This window comes from Eumetopias jubatus, unplaced genomic scaffold (genome assembly GCF_037043125.1).
Source record: "Eumetopias jubatus isolate StellerSeaLion01/CBP00866 unplaced genomic scaffold, mEumJub1_p1.0 scaffold_7, whole genome shotgun sequence".
Lineage (NCBI taxonomy): Eukaryota > Metazoa > Chordata > Mammalia > Carnivora > Otariidae > Eumetopias > Eumetopias jubatus.
The window spans coordinates 44,001,800-44,014,118 of NW_028274813.1; the positions used below are offsets into that span (position 1 = coordinate 44,001,800).

Sequence of the window (12,319 nt, forward strand, 5' to 3'; positions counted from 1 at the left end):
TTGTGACTAAATAGGGACATTAAAAAGCCCTGGAAACTCTCCGCTCCTTCTCAGAGAGCTGGGGGCCTGGGAGCTAGGGGTGACTCGAACGCCAGTTTCGCGGGCCCAGGCTCCGCCCCTCGTCAATTGCAGACCCGCCCATTCATTCCACTCACACCCATCCTTTGAACCGTCCGTTCACCTTTCAATCAATTCAAATATCGCAAGGAGCAAACCAATCGCAAGCCTCTTCGAAGGGAAGAGGCGGGCATTTTCCCGGAAGTGTTTGTTAAAACCCCTCCAATCAGAGGCTCCTTGCGGGAAGTTTGAATTTTGCGGAGCTCTGGGTTGTAGCGGTTCCTGCTTCGGAAACGGCCGTGGTCCTTCAGACCCAGAGGGTTCCTTTACTTTTAGTTCTGTTGAGGTTTTACTCCAGAAGCTGCCTCAGGTAGGTGGGTGCTGCGGAGCTGGCGGGAGGGAGCTGGCCCGCTTTGTAGAAGTTCTGGAAGTGTCGGAGGACGGAGGCGGTGGGCCGGACGCAGGTCAGGGGAGTCTCCTCTAGGACCGTGTTACAAGTCCTTCCTGTAGCTGATGACGCAGCCCTCCAGGAGAGTAAATATTTGTTGCCCTGGCCCGTGTAATAGTCAGCGTTTCGCCACCGGGGCGTAATTAGCCTTTGGGGCGGGACAGTATTTAGTAGGTACTGCTAAGTATTGTTGGCCCCAACATTAAATTCCAGTAGCTCTTCTCAGATCCTGTGAAAACTGAAAACACCCCGGTTGAGAACTTCTAGACAAGCAAGACAAAGGCATTTCTAGATTTTCAAGCTGGAAGAAATACCAGCAAGTCAAAGAACAGAGCTTAGATATATGCAAAGAGTCAGGCTGCCTGACTTGGGATGCCAGCTCCACTACACTTTAGCTGTGCTAACGGGAGCAGTTAATTTCCCTCATCTGGATAATGGCAGTAATACTATCTTTTAGGGTTTAAGTGATTATTAAATATCACTTTAGTGTTAGTTCCCTTTCTCCCTCGCCTTCCTTTCTCTGCCGTGTATAATGCTATGATGTATTTTAAAATAACTAATCATAAGTTTTATTTTTTCTTTAATATTCGGCAAATTAATACTTGGCAGGAGGTGACAAATCAAATAGTAGAAGATTCTTGAAAAGCACAGTCCTTGGGTGCCTGCTGGCTCAGTCGGTCGAATGTGGGACTCTTGATCTCCGGGTAGCGGGTAGCGAGCTTGAGGCCCAGGTTGGGTGTAGAGTTTACTTAAAAAACAAAAGAAAACAAGGGCGCCTGGGTGGCTCAGTTGGTTAAGTGACTGCCTTTGGCTCAGGTCATGATCCTGGAGGCCCGGGGTCGAGTCCCACATCGGACGCCCTGCTCAGCAGGGAGTCTGCTTCTCCCTCTGACCCTCTCCCCTCTTGTGTTCTCTATCTCTCATTCTCTCTCTCTCAAGTAAATAAATAAAATCTTTAAAAAAAAACAAAACACAATCCTTTGTCACTTCCCCATGGCTCTTGAAGAAGAATCTTATTGGCATCCAGGTCATATGCATTCTCAATTTTAGACTCTGTTGATTGCTTTAAATCATGTAACATTTTAATTTGTTGCATTTCTTATGCAGATTTTTCTTTTATCTGGAGTTTTCCGGCAGACTTTCTTAGTTATTCTTGTTGAAGAGTGTATTGTGCTTATAATTTTTTTAACTTCCTAATGTCTCTTGTTTATATTCTGGACCATAGCTTCCTGGGCTTCACTTAACTCAAGCAAGTTCTTATTTATTTATTTTTTAAAGATTTTTTATTTATTTGTTTGACAGAGAGAGACACAGCAAGAGAGGGAACACAAGCAGGGGGAGTGGGAGAGGGAGAAGCAGGCTTCCTGCTGAGCAGGGAGCCCAATGTTGGGCTCCATCCCAGGACCCTGGGATCATGACCTGAGTCGAAGGCAGAAGCTTAACGACTGAGCCACCCAGGCGCCCTGCAAATTCCTATTTGGAACTAATTAAAAATTTGTTTTTCTTTTGATAATTTCCTTCCCTCTCTTTAGTGTTACATACTTATTCCTTTTTTTTTTTTTGTATTTTAATGTTTTTATTTTCAAAGACTCTGAGATAGGACAGGAGTTGAATTGAAATCTTAATTTTTTAAGTAATAAAAATCCACGGAAGTTGGTCTCTTTTTTCCTCTGATAGGATGTCTTCATCACATTTTGCCAGTCGACACAGAAAGGATTTAAGTATCGACATGATTAGAACCAGAATTGCTCATAGAAAATCACTGTCTCAAAAAGAAAACAGGCATAAGGAATATGAACGAAATAGACATTTTGGTTTGAAAGATGTCAACATTCCAACCTTGGAAAGTAGAATTCTTCTTGAATTAGATGAGACATCTCAAAAGCTTGTTCCAGAAAAGGCCAGTATCAAGCCAAGTAAGTAAAGGTCTATTGTAACTTTAAATGCTATGAAGAGTAAATAAAATTTGGTTTAATACCTGAGGTTAAGAAAACCCTGAACAGAAGCATGGAGTTTTGAAACATCATTCCAAGTAACTTGGTATTTTCTACAACTAAATGCTGTTTGTTTAAGGTAAAGGCTGTGCAAGTCCCTGGCTAGGCTAAAGCCATTCACCTACGGGGTATTATAACACTGTATTATCTATATTGCCTAATAGGAATCCTAAAGTTCTTACTTTTAGAGCTTGATGAGATAACTTTTGACAAGAGAAATTGATAAGGGGCATTAAAAATAGAACTCATTGAAGAATCCAAGAAATAAGGATACCTTATCAATGGGAACGTTTCTCAGAAGAGCAAAGAATTCACCCTTCCAATTGCTGAAAGGACTTGTAGTCATTAGGAAGGAAAAAACCAGTTAAAGAAGAAAGGAATGATCTCAGCAAAAGATAAAAATAAAAGTAGAGTGTCTTAGAAGACAAGGGATGCTATAGACAAGAAGGAAGAGAATTGGGAAACGACTTTCAAATTTTGCCAAAGAAATCACTGGACTCCTATTTTGTTGCATTTATATAACAGACATTAGGAGCTGGATTGCGGTGAAATAAAGCAGGAATAAATGCTGAATAAATGACAGAGATAGTCTTTTTTAGAAGTTTTGTAGAGAATGAAATGGGTTACTAAGTTCTTTAACTCTTCACTACTTCAATTTTATTGTTTCCAGGACCAGTGTAATATGTGGCACTTACAAGACACCCTATATATTTAAGCTTAATTAATTCCATAAATGAGAGTATTGGGCTAAAAGATTTCTTCTGGATTTATCATGTTTGTGATTCTAAAGGAAAGTGAGAGAAAAGAATTAGATAAAAGTGTTATAGGATTTTGTTTTTGTTTTTGAGATGATGTGATCCATGCATGTTTGGTCAGAGGAAATGGGCTGGTAGTTGAAGCGGAGCAAGTAAAGAGCAACATCTCTTAGGAGTTGGGAGGAAATGCAAATGGGGTCATAGAATGAAAGAGAATGGCTTTTCAAGGAGTAACCAGACATTTTTTGTCTGGAAAGTAGTTATGTTATGACTCCTAAGTCAACTCCTTGCCTCTTCTCTTGCCCTCTCAAATGCTCTATTCCTTGACCAAAATCTCAAATCAAAGTCTAATAACACTTTCAGTATGCTATTAAAATATCTGGTTTATTTTCCATTTGCAAAGGACTAGAAGTGAGAGTGAGCCTGGTGTGTTCCGGAGAAAGCAAGTAGGCAAGCATGGCTAGAGAAATGAATAAGGGGTAACTCCCATCCCTGGAGCCCTCAGGGGACATCATAAGGACTTTGGCTTTTACTCTGAGTGAAATGAGAAGCCATTAAGAGATTAATAAGTGTTTATGTAAATTTGATTTATGTCTTAGAAGCATCACTTTGGCTGCTGTGTTGTGAATAGATTGTAGGGTGGCAAGCATGGCCTCAGGAAAACCCAAGTGGGAGACTATTGCAATAATTTAGTTGATGATGGCTGATCGAAGTGGTAGCATTAAAGATAGCTGGTTGCATTCTGGATATACTTAGAAGATTGGAGCAATAGGATTTCCTAATGGATAGGATGTAGAGTTGATAAAGAAGCGTCAGGATGACTCCAAGGTTTTCGGCAGCACCACTCAGGACATAGTCTTGCCCCAAAAGTTGAACTTGAGTCTAATCAAAACCTTAGATATAATTTCCAGTTTATAGAAAACATGAAGGCTAGAGGAATGAATAAAAAATGTGAGAAAGCAGACAAACAAATATACAGTGCAGGACATTCTGTAGAACAACTGACTAGCTTTTTTCAGTAGGACCATAGCATGAGAAGTAGGGTGCCAGTTGTGTTACAAATGAATACAGGTGTTGCAAAGTATTGACGTTTCTGGACGGTCGTGGGTTGGTCAGAGATCTCTCTCTGGCTGGTTGTGTTTGGTCATAAGCAAATCTCTGTTCCAGTGTGGTATGTAAATATTATCTTTTACGTGTGTCACAACATGAGAAAGATTGAAATACTGGCATGGAAGGGAAGAAAGCCTAAGAATTGAGAAGCCTGGGTACTGGAGGGGTCATCAAGATTTGTACAATGATAGTGATGGAGACAGTGACAGTGAGCTAGGAGCTAACGCCTTCAAGGGACGAGAGGAAACCTGGAGGGTCTATAGATGACAAACTGGGGTACTGGATAGTGTGATCTGATGACATGAAATGTAAAGGTGGGATCTTTTAGTGATGAGGAGGAAATCACTGGGAAGCAGTGATGAAGACACTTCTCTTTAGGTCCAGTGATAGCACCACTGTGAGAGAAAAAAAAGTCAACCATGTGAGAGGACAGCTGGGGAGACTGTCTTCAGGGAGAGCCAGGTTTCAGTTAGATCAAGAGATGAAGAGAACATTTAGAGACAAAGTTGAGAATACAGAGGTTTTTGTCAGTTAACCATTTCAGCACCTGTGCTTTTGCATGTTCTGTTTTCTGGCTTATTTTTTTTTAAACAACTTGATTGAGGTGTAATTTACATGGCATAAAAAATCTACCCATTTTAAGTACATCTTTTTTTAGTAAATTTACTTAGTTGGGCCGTTATCCTCCTGAATTATTTTTAACCCTTTCCCAGTGGGTAAACATAGACTCATTCTTCAGAACCCTTTTCAGGTATTCTCTTTTCTGAGGAGCCTTTCCTGATCTTCCCACATGGAGATTTATTCTGATTCTCTCTTGTGTGCATTCTCCTATTTGTTTCATACTAACCCAGACTGAAACTGTTCATTTCTCCAGGATGCTGTGAGCCCTTCAAGGGCAGAAATTCTTATTCATACTGCCTAAGCATGTCTTGCACATAGCCCCTCATACTTCCCAAAACCAGTTAAAACAAACAGTATGTAGGTGGAAACCTAAGTTGAACTAAAGAAACTGACTGGTAGCCCTAATATGGGGTATTCATTAACTTAAAACTTAGTGGCTTAAAACAATAAACATTTATTATTTCACACAACTGTGGGGCAGGAATTTGGGTGCAGCTTAAGTGGGTGGTTCTGGAGGTTGCAGTCAAGATGTCATCTGGGGATGCATCTGCAGACTTGACTCAGACTGGATGATCCGCTTCCAAGATGACTCATTCATATGACTGGCAAACTGATGTCGGCTTTTGGCAGGAGGCTTTAGAACTTTGTCATGTAGACACCTTTATAGGGCCAATCAAGACCCCTTAAGATTTTATAAGGCCACTGGCTTCCTCCAGAGCAAGTGACCCAAGATGGGGCAAGGCAAATGCTTTAGTGCTTTTAATGACCTAGTCTCGGGAGTCTCCATCATTTCTCAGTACTTTGTTGGTTAGCCAGGTCAGCCCTATTGAGTGTGGGCAGGGATGACACATGGGCATCATTGCCAGGAGCTGAGAATCATTGGTGTCAGCTTGGAGGTTGGCTCTCATAAAACTCATTAATTCAAAAGTGAAGTAATACATGCTTAGTGTGTAGCAAGCAGTTAATAAATATTTGAAAAGACAAAGGCAAAAGAAATACAAATTTTAAAAGAATAGGGGTTGAAATAACTTGTGGTTAGAGTGCTAAGGAATTAACAAAAGTTACTGAAAGAATTTCTCAACAGCAGTTGAAGTTAGAAGTTGAGATATTTGCCTAACTTTTTTTCTGAAATGTATTATATACTGTGGGTTTTTTCTGCCTAGGGTCAACAAAAACTGTTCTAGGTGATCAACGAAAGCAAATGCTCCAAAAATACAAAGAGGAAAAGCAGCTTCAGAAATTGAAAGAACAGAGAGAGAAAGCTAAACGAGGAGTATTTAAAGTGGGTCTTTATAGACCTGATATGCCTTGTTTTCTGTTATCAAACCAGACTACTATGAAAGCTGAGCCAAAAAAGGTAAATTTACTATCCTAATTTGATATAGAGGAATAGTTCTTTTAACTGAAATTTTCTTTAAGAGATTAAATAACTAGAATAACCACTTCCCCTAACTCTCTTTATTAATTTAACTAGTTGGTAGGTGGGAATGACATAATAGTAACTCAGAAGATGAAAATCAGGTCTCTTGATGTAGTTTATAGGTTCTTGAGATAGGAAAACAGTGGGCAGAAGTCAGGTTCCAGTGACTGACTGAGGAGGACTGGTCTGAGTGGCTGGAGTACTGAAACCCAGCATAGAAGGATGGGTGATCTAAAGAAAATGGTCAGTGAGTCAAGAAGGATGAAGTTTGAACCGGGGCAGTGGGATCTGTAATTTAGATAGTCGCTGGTGATTTGCTATTTTAAGATGTGTATAAAAGATCTTAGACTGTGTACTCATTCCTGATTTAATACAAATTGAATAATATAAAGGCTTATTGAATACTGCCTATTTTTCTGGGTGTCATGCATCTCATTGATTTACTTAAACACATCTTTGATTATTTGATTATTATCTGCATATGACCTTAGGATAAGGTGGAAGGGACCCAAAATTAATATAATAGTGTTCAGGTAGAACGATATAGATAAATATATTCTATATATTAGAGGAGGGAGAGATTATTTATGTTTGGAGGAACATCAAAGAAGACCTCTTAGAAGGGGTTAGATTTAAGCTGGCTTTTTGAGATAGGATACCAATCATTGGTCTAAACTATAGACTATTTAAAAATACATTAAAAATATATGTAGGGGAAACAAATGGACAAAGGAAAAGAGAGAGAGAGTCAAACAAATGAAGAAACAGACTCTTACCTCTAGAGAACAAACTGGTAGTGACTAGAGGAGAGGTGGGTGAAGGAAGGGGGTCAAACAGGTGATGGGGATTAAGAAGCACACTTGTCATGATGAGCAGAGGATATATATGGAATTGTTGAATCACTATATTATATACCTGAAACTAATATAACACAGTATGTTAACTATGCTGGAAATAAAATTAAAAACTTAAAAAAATATTTATATTATAGTGTGTGTAGGGGGAATAAGAGACCCATCAAGGTGTTAAGTAATAAGATTCGCCAATAATTGTTTTTTATTTTATTTAGATGGTCATTGTTGAATTCTGGTGGCCTTGCAATCTAGAGAAAAGCCTAATTTCTTTAGCACTAGATTTTCCCTGAGATTTGGAGAAGAAAATGACTTCTCATCTAGGGGAAAAATCTGATTATATCTAAGAAATTTTACATAGTTGATAAATATCTTGCCACTTTTTTAAAAGATTTTATTTATTTATTTATTTGAGAGAGAGAGAGAGAGAGAGAGAAACAGCATGAGAGGGGAGAGGGCAGAGGGAGAAGCCGGCTCCCCACTGAGCCGGGAGCCCAATGCGGGACTCGATCCCAAGACTCCAGGATCATGACCTGAGCCGAAGGCAGTTGCTTGACCAACTGAGCCACCCAGGAGCCCCATCTTGCCACTTTTCAATCAGCCTTTCTCATGCTAGATTTTTTCCACATTTTGTGACCAAGTCTCCATTGTCTTATTCACTGTGGAGAAATGCATAATCATGAGACTTGAAGGTAAACTGTCAAAGCTGGGAGAGTAAGCTGTACAGTATCTTTTCATTTAAACAGAAAACAAAAGATCCTAAAACTCTAGTCTGTTCATCTACCCCCTTCTAAATATGTCCAGCTAATCATATTAATGAAGATTCAAATAACTGGAAAATATGACTTGAAATTTCTTCTTTCAGCTCACTGAGAAGTAAGTTTTGAAGCTATTAATTTAAATGTAATTTAAGTCAAGCCAGAAGCAGAAAAAATAGGAATTCAAATTGGCAAGTATCTTTTTGCTATAAATGGTCAAGGATAAAATTTAACTTTAAGATGGAAACTTTATTTCATAAAGAGACATGAAATTAAACTTTTGCCATTCATTTTTTTTAACTTTGTTTTCTTTGACTGTTTTAAGGCTGTTCCATCTTCTGTACGGATTACAAGGTCAAAGGCCAAAGACCAAATGGAGCAGACTAAGGTATAGTTGACAGTTAGTAGGTAATTGTTACTAAGATGACAAATTGTACTTTTTTTCTCAGAGTAAATTAATTTTTAATCTAATACCAGTTTTAAGTGTGGTGATTAATTTGCTAGAGTTAATAGTACCAAAATCAATATTATTGGTATGGTGACATAAAACCATCTTGGCTACTAAGGAAATACTTAAAATATCTTTGCCTGACATCCCTTGTGAGATGTATGCTAAACCTTGTGTCACACTCTTTTGTTTACTGGGCTTCTGTTACGCAGTCCATGTCACCATAAAATGTAGATAGGGATATAAAGCACATAGGATGAGTGTTACAAATTTATGGGTCTTCAAAACACCATATGATTAAAATTATTAGGAAGATTACTGAAAGTGATGTGGGCAAGGAAGAAAATGTATGCCTCTTCATCAGGTGAGGAAGCTGAATTTCATGTATTCAATAACGTTTGAGTCACTACCACATTTCTCTCTAAGGTATGGTAGTGAAAAAACAATTCCTTGTTTTCATTGAGCTTACATGTGAGATAGGCAATTAAAAAAATAAGTCTATAGTATGTCAGATGGTTGTAAGTATTATAGAGGTAAAAAAAAAGAGTGAAGGAAGAAGGGGAGTACTAGAGTAGGTGTCGGGTGGAATTTTGATTGGGGCGGCCAAGCAGGGCCTCACTGAGATGGAGGCATCTTAAGTGAAGTCTTTAAGGAGTGGAAGAGTGAACCATGGGAAAGAGCTTTCTCTCCAGGAGAAGTTTCTAGACCCAATTCAAAGGTCTTGAAGTGAAAACAAGCCTGGAATGTTTAAGGATTCTCAGAAGATTATAGCCAGCTATTTTTACTAGCTTAGATTATTAGCATTTTCTAAAGTCTAGGATTCTAAAGAAACTGTGAGGAAGTTTATATAATGGAAAACTTTTTTCTTCATCTCATTTTATTTGGGGAAGTAGATTTTTTTTGCCGGGTCATTTACAATAGTCAGATTTCAAATGAGGGGTCAATTTACAGGAAAAAATGTGGCAGTAAGGATGGCACGTATTGCACGGAGCACTAGGTGTTACATGCAAACGATCTGTAATGAACACTACATCAAAACTAATGATGTAACGTATGGTGATTAACATAACATAATAATAAAAAAGTGGCAATTTGAGTGCTTGCTTTGGCAGCACATATACTAAAATTGGAATGATCCAGAGGTTAGCATGGCCCCTGCACAAGGATGACACACAAATTCATGAAGTGTTCCATATCTGCCCCCCCCCACCGCCCTCCCTGCCACTGCCTCAGCTTTATGTTGTGTTTGTAGTTCTGTTGCCCCTCATTTATCCATTGCTGTTTTTGTGATGTGTCCCCCCTCCCCTACCATCTTCGCCTTTTGTAAGTGGCTCCTGGGGGATGGGGTCTGCTCAATCCTCTCCCTCTTACTCCACTCCACTTTGAAAGAAAGTGGGGGTGGCAGAGATAAGGTGGTGGGTGGTCTTTGTATGGTTGAATTAATAAAATGACTTGAAAACTAACCCCCCCAAAAGAGTGGCGATTTGATTCATTATGCAATTAAATCACATAACACGTAATCTTTTAAATAGATGAATAACAGGAGTGATGTTCAAGCAATCCGACCTGGTCAAAGACAAACTTCTGAAAGAAAAGTGTTGGACAAAGAGAAAAAAGGTAGGAATTTAGCAGTTATTTTATTATATATCTTATTATAAGCTCTGATGTTGCTGCAACAGTAATAATTACAAAAAGCATTTGATTATTTTTTTTTCCACAGTTGTACAGCCTGTAATGACCACATCAGTGAGAATGACTCGATCAGCCACTCAAACAGCAAAGCAGATTGCCAGAACAGTCTCCTCTACTACAACAGGAAAGCCAGACACAAGAGCTACCAATGGTAAGAACTATTTCTGACCAGTGACCAATCTAGAATGTTTTGGTCTTTGAGGTTTTTGTGTTCAGTTTTAAAAATCATCATGTACAACTCTGAATAAGAGGCGAGGAAATAGGAGATTCCAGTTCCTAAGGTAGGTTCCATGCCTCAGCACCCACACACAGTGGATGCTCAAAGGTGGAAGTACCTGAATTGGTGGTAGCAGCGCTTCAAAGAGAAAAATTAATGGCCCAAATAAATTACAGCCCATCCATTTGGTGACATATAATGTAAACATTGAAGAACAGTGTTGTGAAAGAACATGATATATTAAGTGGGCAAAAAATAACAGATGAAATTCTGACCAGTTTGATCACAATCCTAAAATATGTATGTGAATATGTGAACCTAGGATAAAACTGGAAAAACATACCCTAAAGTGACAACCGTGATTTTTACTGAGTAATGTAATCTTGGGTTCTTTTTTAAAATATTGTGGTTTTTGTGCTTTTCTTTATTTTCCTAATTTTCTATAACAAATATGTATTTGTTAGTCAGAGGCAAGGTGTTAACCTTGGTTTTGTTTTAAAAACAGATGGCCTATACTTGGCAGGAAATTGCATCTGTTTTTATCTCGTTTTATAATATGACTCTTAATCAAAAAATCCTTTAAGATATACATTCCTTTTGTTGCCTTTTTTCCTTTTCCAAATTACCTAGTACTTTAAAAACAGCATTTTTCCATCTAGTCAAAATGGTTGTCTTTTTTCACTTTTTAGATAATGAAACAGAAAGAAAGGCACCAAATCAAGGAAGACCTGCCAAAAAGATAGAAACAAAACCTGACAAGGTAGAGTATAAACATCTGTTTATTTCCAGATACTTTGAAAATCTCATTGCTACTTTCATAAAGTTGAAATTAAGCATACAGAACTGCTTCAAGAGGGTTAAGCTACATGTGTGTTAAAACGTCTTGAGCCATAAGGAAGCATCAAAAGGATTTATTGTTGTTGTCTTTCAGGTATTATATCCTCAGAACTTTATAGCTAGAGAAAGCATAATTTGGTTAACGGGAGATAGAGAAATACAGTCACACAGCTGACAGAAACCTTCACATGGAAATTCACTAAGATATAAGATGGAGTAGGGTGAAATGTTTTGACTTTGGATTCATTAGGCATGAATTTGAATATTGTCTCTGCTTCCAATTAACTAGATAACCTTGGGCAAGTTATGAGTTTATTTTCCCATCTCTAACATGCAATACTTACATAAAGTAATTTTTTTTTTTTTTTTTTGTAAAGATTTTATTTATTTGACAGAGACACAGCGAGAGAGGGAACACAAGCAGGGGGAGTGGGAGAGGGAGAAGCAGGCTTCCTGCTGAGCAGGGAGCCTGATGTGGGGCTCAATCCCAGGACTCTGGGATCATGACCTGAGCCGAAGGCAGACGCTTAACAACTGAGCCACCCAGGCGCCCCTTACATAAGTAGTTCTAAGAATGAAATAACCTAGAGGCACCTGGGTGGCACAGTTGGTCTTGGTTTCAGCTCAGGTCAGGATCTCACGGTCCTGGGATTGAGCCCTGCATCAGACTCCACGCTCAGCATGGAGTCTGCTTGAGATTCTCTCTCTCCCTCTGCTCCCCCCATGCTGTCTCTCTTTCTCTCAAATAAAATGTTTTAAAAATTTCTTTTTCTTTTTTTAAAGATTTTATTTATTTATTTGTCAGAGAGAGCACAAGCACATTGAGGGAGAAGCAGGCTCCCTGCTGAGCAAGGAGTCCAATGTGGGACTCAATCCCAGGACCCTGGGATCATGACCTGAGCTGAAGACAGACGCTTAACAACTGAGCCACCCAGGCGCCCCAAAATAACCTAAATTTCTGATAGCATCTAGCACAGAGCCTAGTAGAGTCTTCAAAAAAGAGCCACCAATTTGAGGGCCCAATTCTTTGGCTTATGATCCACATTACAGTTCCTTAACCTTAAAAATAAAAGTTTTGCCAGAATGTGAGAAACCTGGCTAAATTCTTTTA

General features: G+C 38.9%; 1 protein-coding gene and 1 non-coding gene across 4 annotated transcripts in view; both read left to right on the forward strand.

Moving 5' to 3' along the window:
* The first annotated feature begins 310 nt into the window (after positions 1 to 310).
* DLGAP5 (DLG associated protein 5) overlaps positions 311 to 12,319 on the forward strand; it is a 38,568-nt gene continuing 26,559 nt past the window's right edge. For all 3 annotated transcript variants that reach the window (XM_028099407.1, XM_028099480.1, XM_028099625.2), the window contains exons 1-7: positions 311 to 427; positions 2,183 to 2,421; positions 6,149 to 6,342; positions 8,340 to 8,402; positions 9,995 to 10,079; positions 10,183 to 10,305; positions 11,061 to 11,131. In XM_028099407.1, coding sequence (XP_027955208.1) covers positions 2,184 to 2,421; positions 6,149 to 6,342; positions 8,340 to 8,402; positions 9,995 to 10,079; positions 10,183 to 10,305; positions 11,061 to 11,131 — 774 coding nt within the window. In that variant the 5' untranslated portion in view covers positions 311 to 427; position 2,183. The remainder of the gene's footprint in view (positions 428 to 2,182; positions 2,422 to 6,148; positions 6,343 to 8,339; positions 8,403 to 9,994; positions 10,080 to 10,182; positions 10,306 to 11,060; positions 11,132 to 12,319) is intronic.
* Positions 9,559 to 9,662, forward strand: LOC114208971 (U6 spliceosomal RNA). Its single transcript, XR_003609203.1, has one exon. It is a non-coding gene; the product is annotated as a U6 spliceosomal RNA (small nuclear RNA).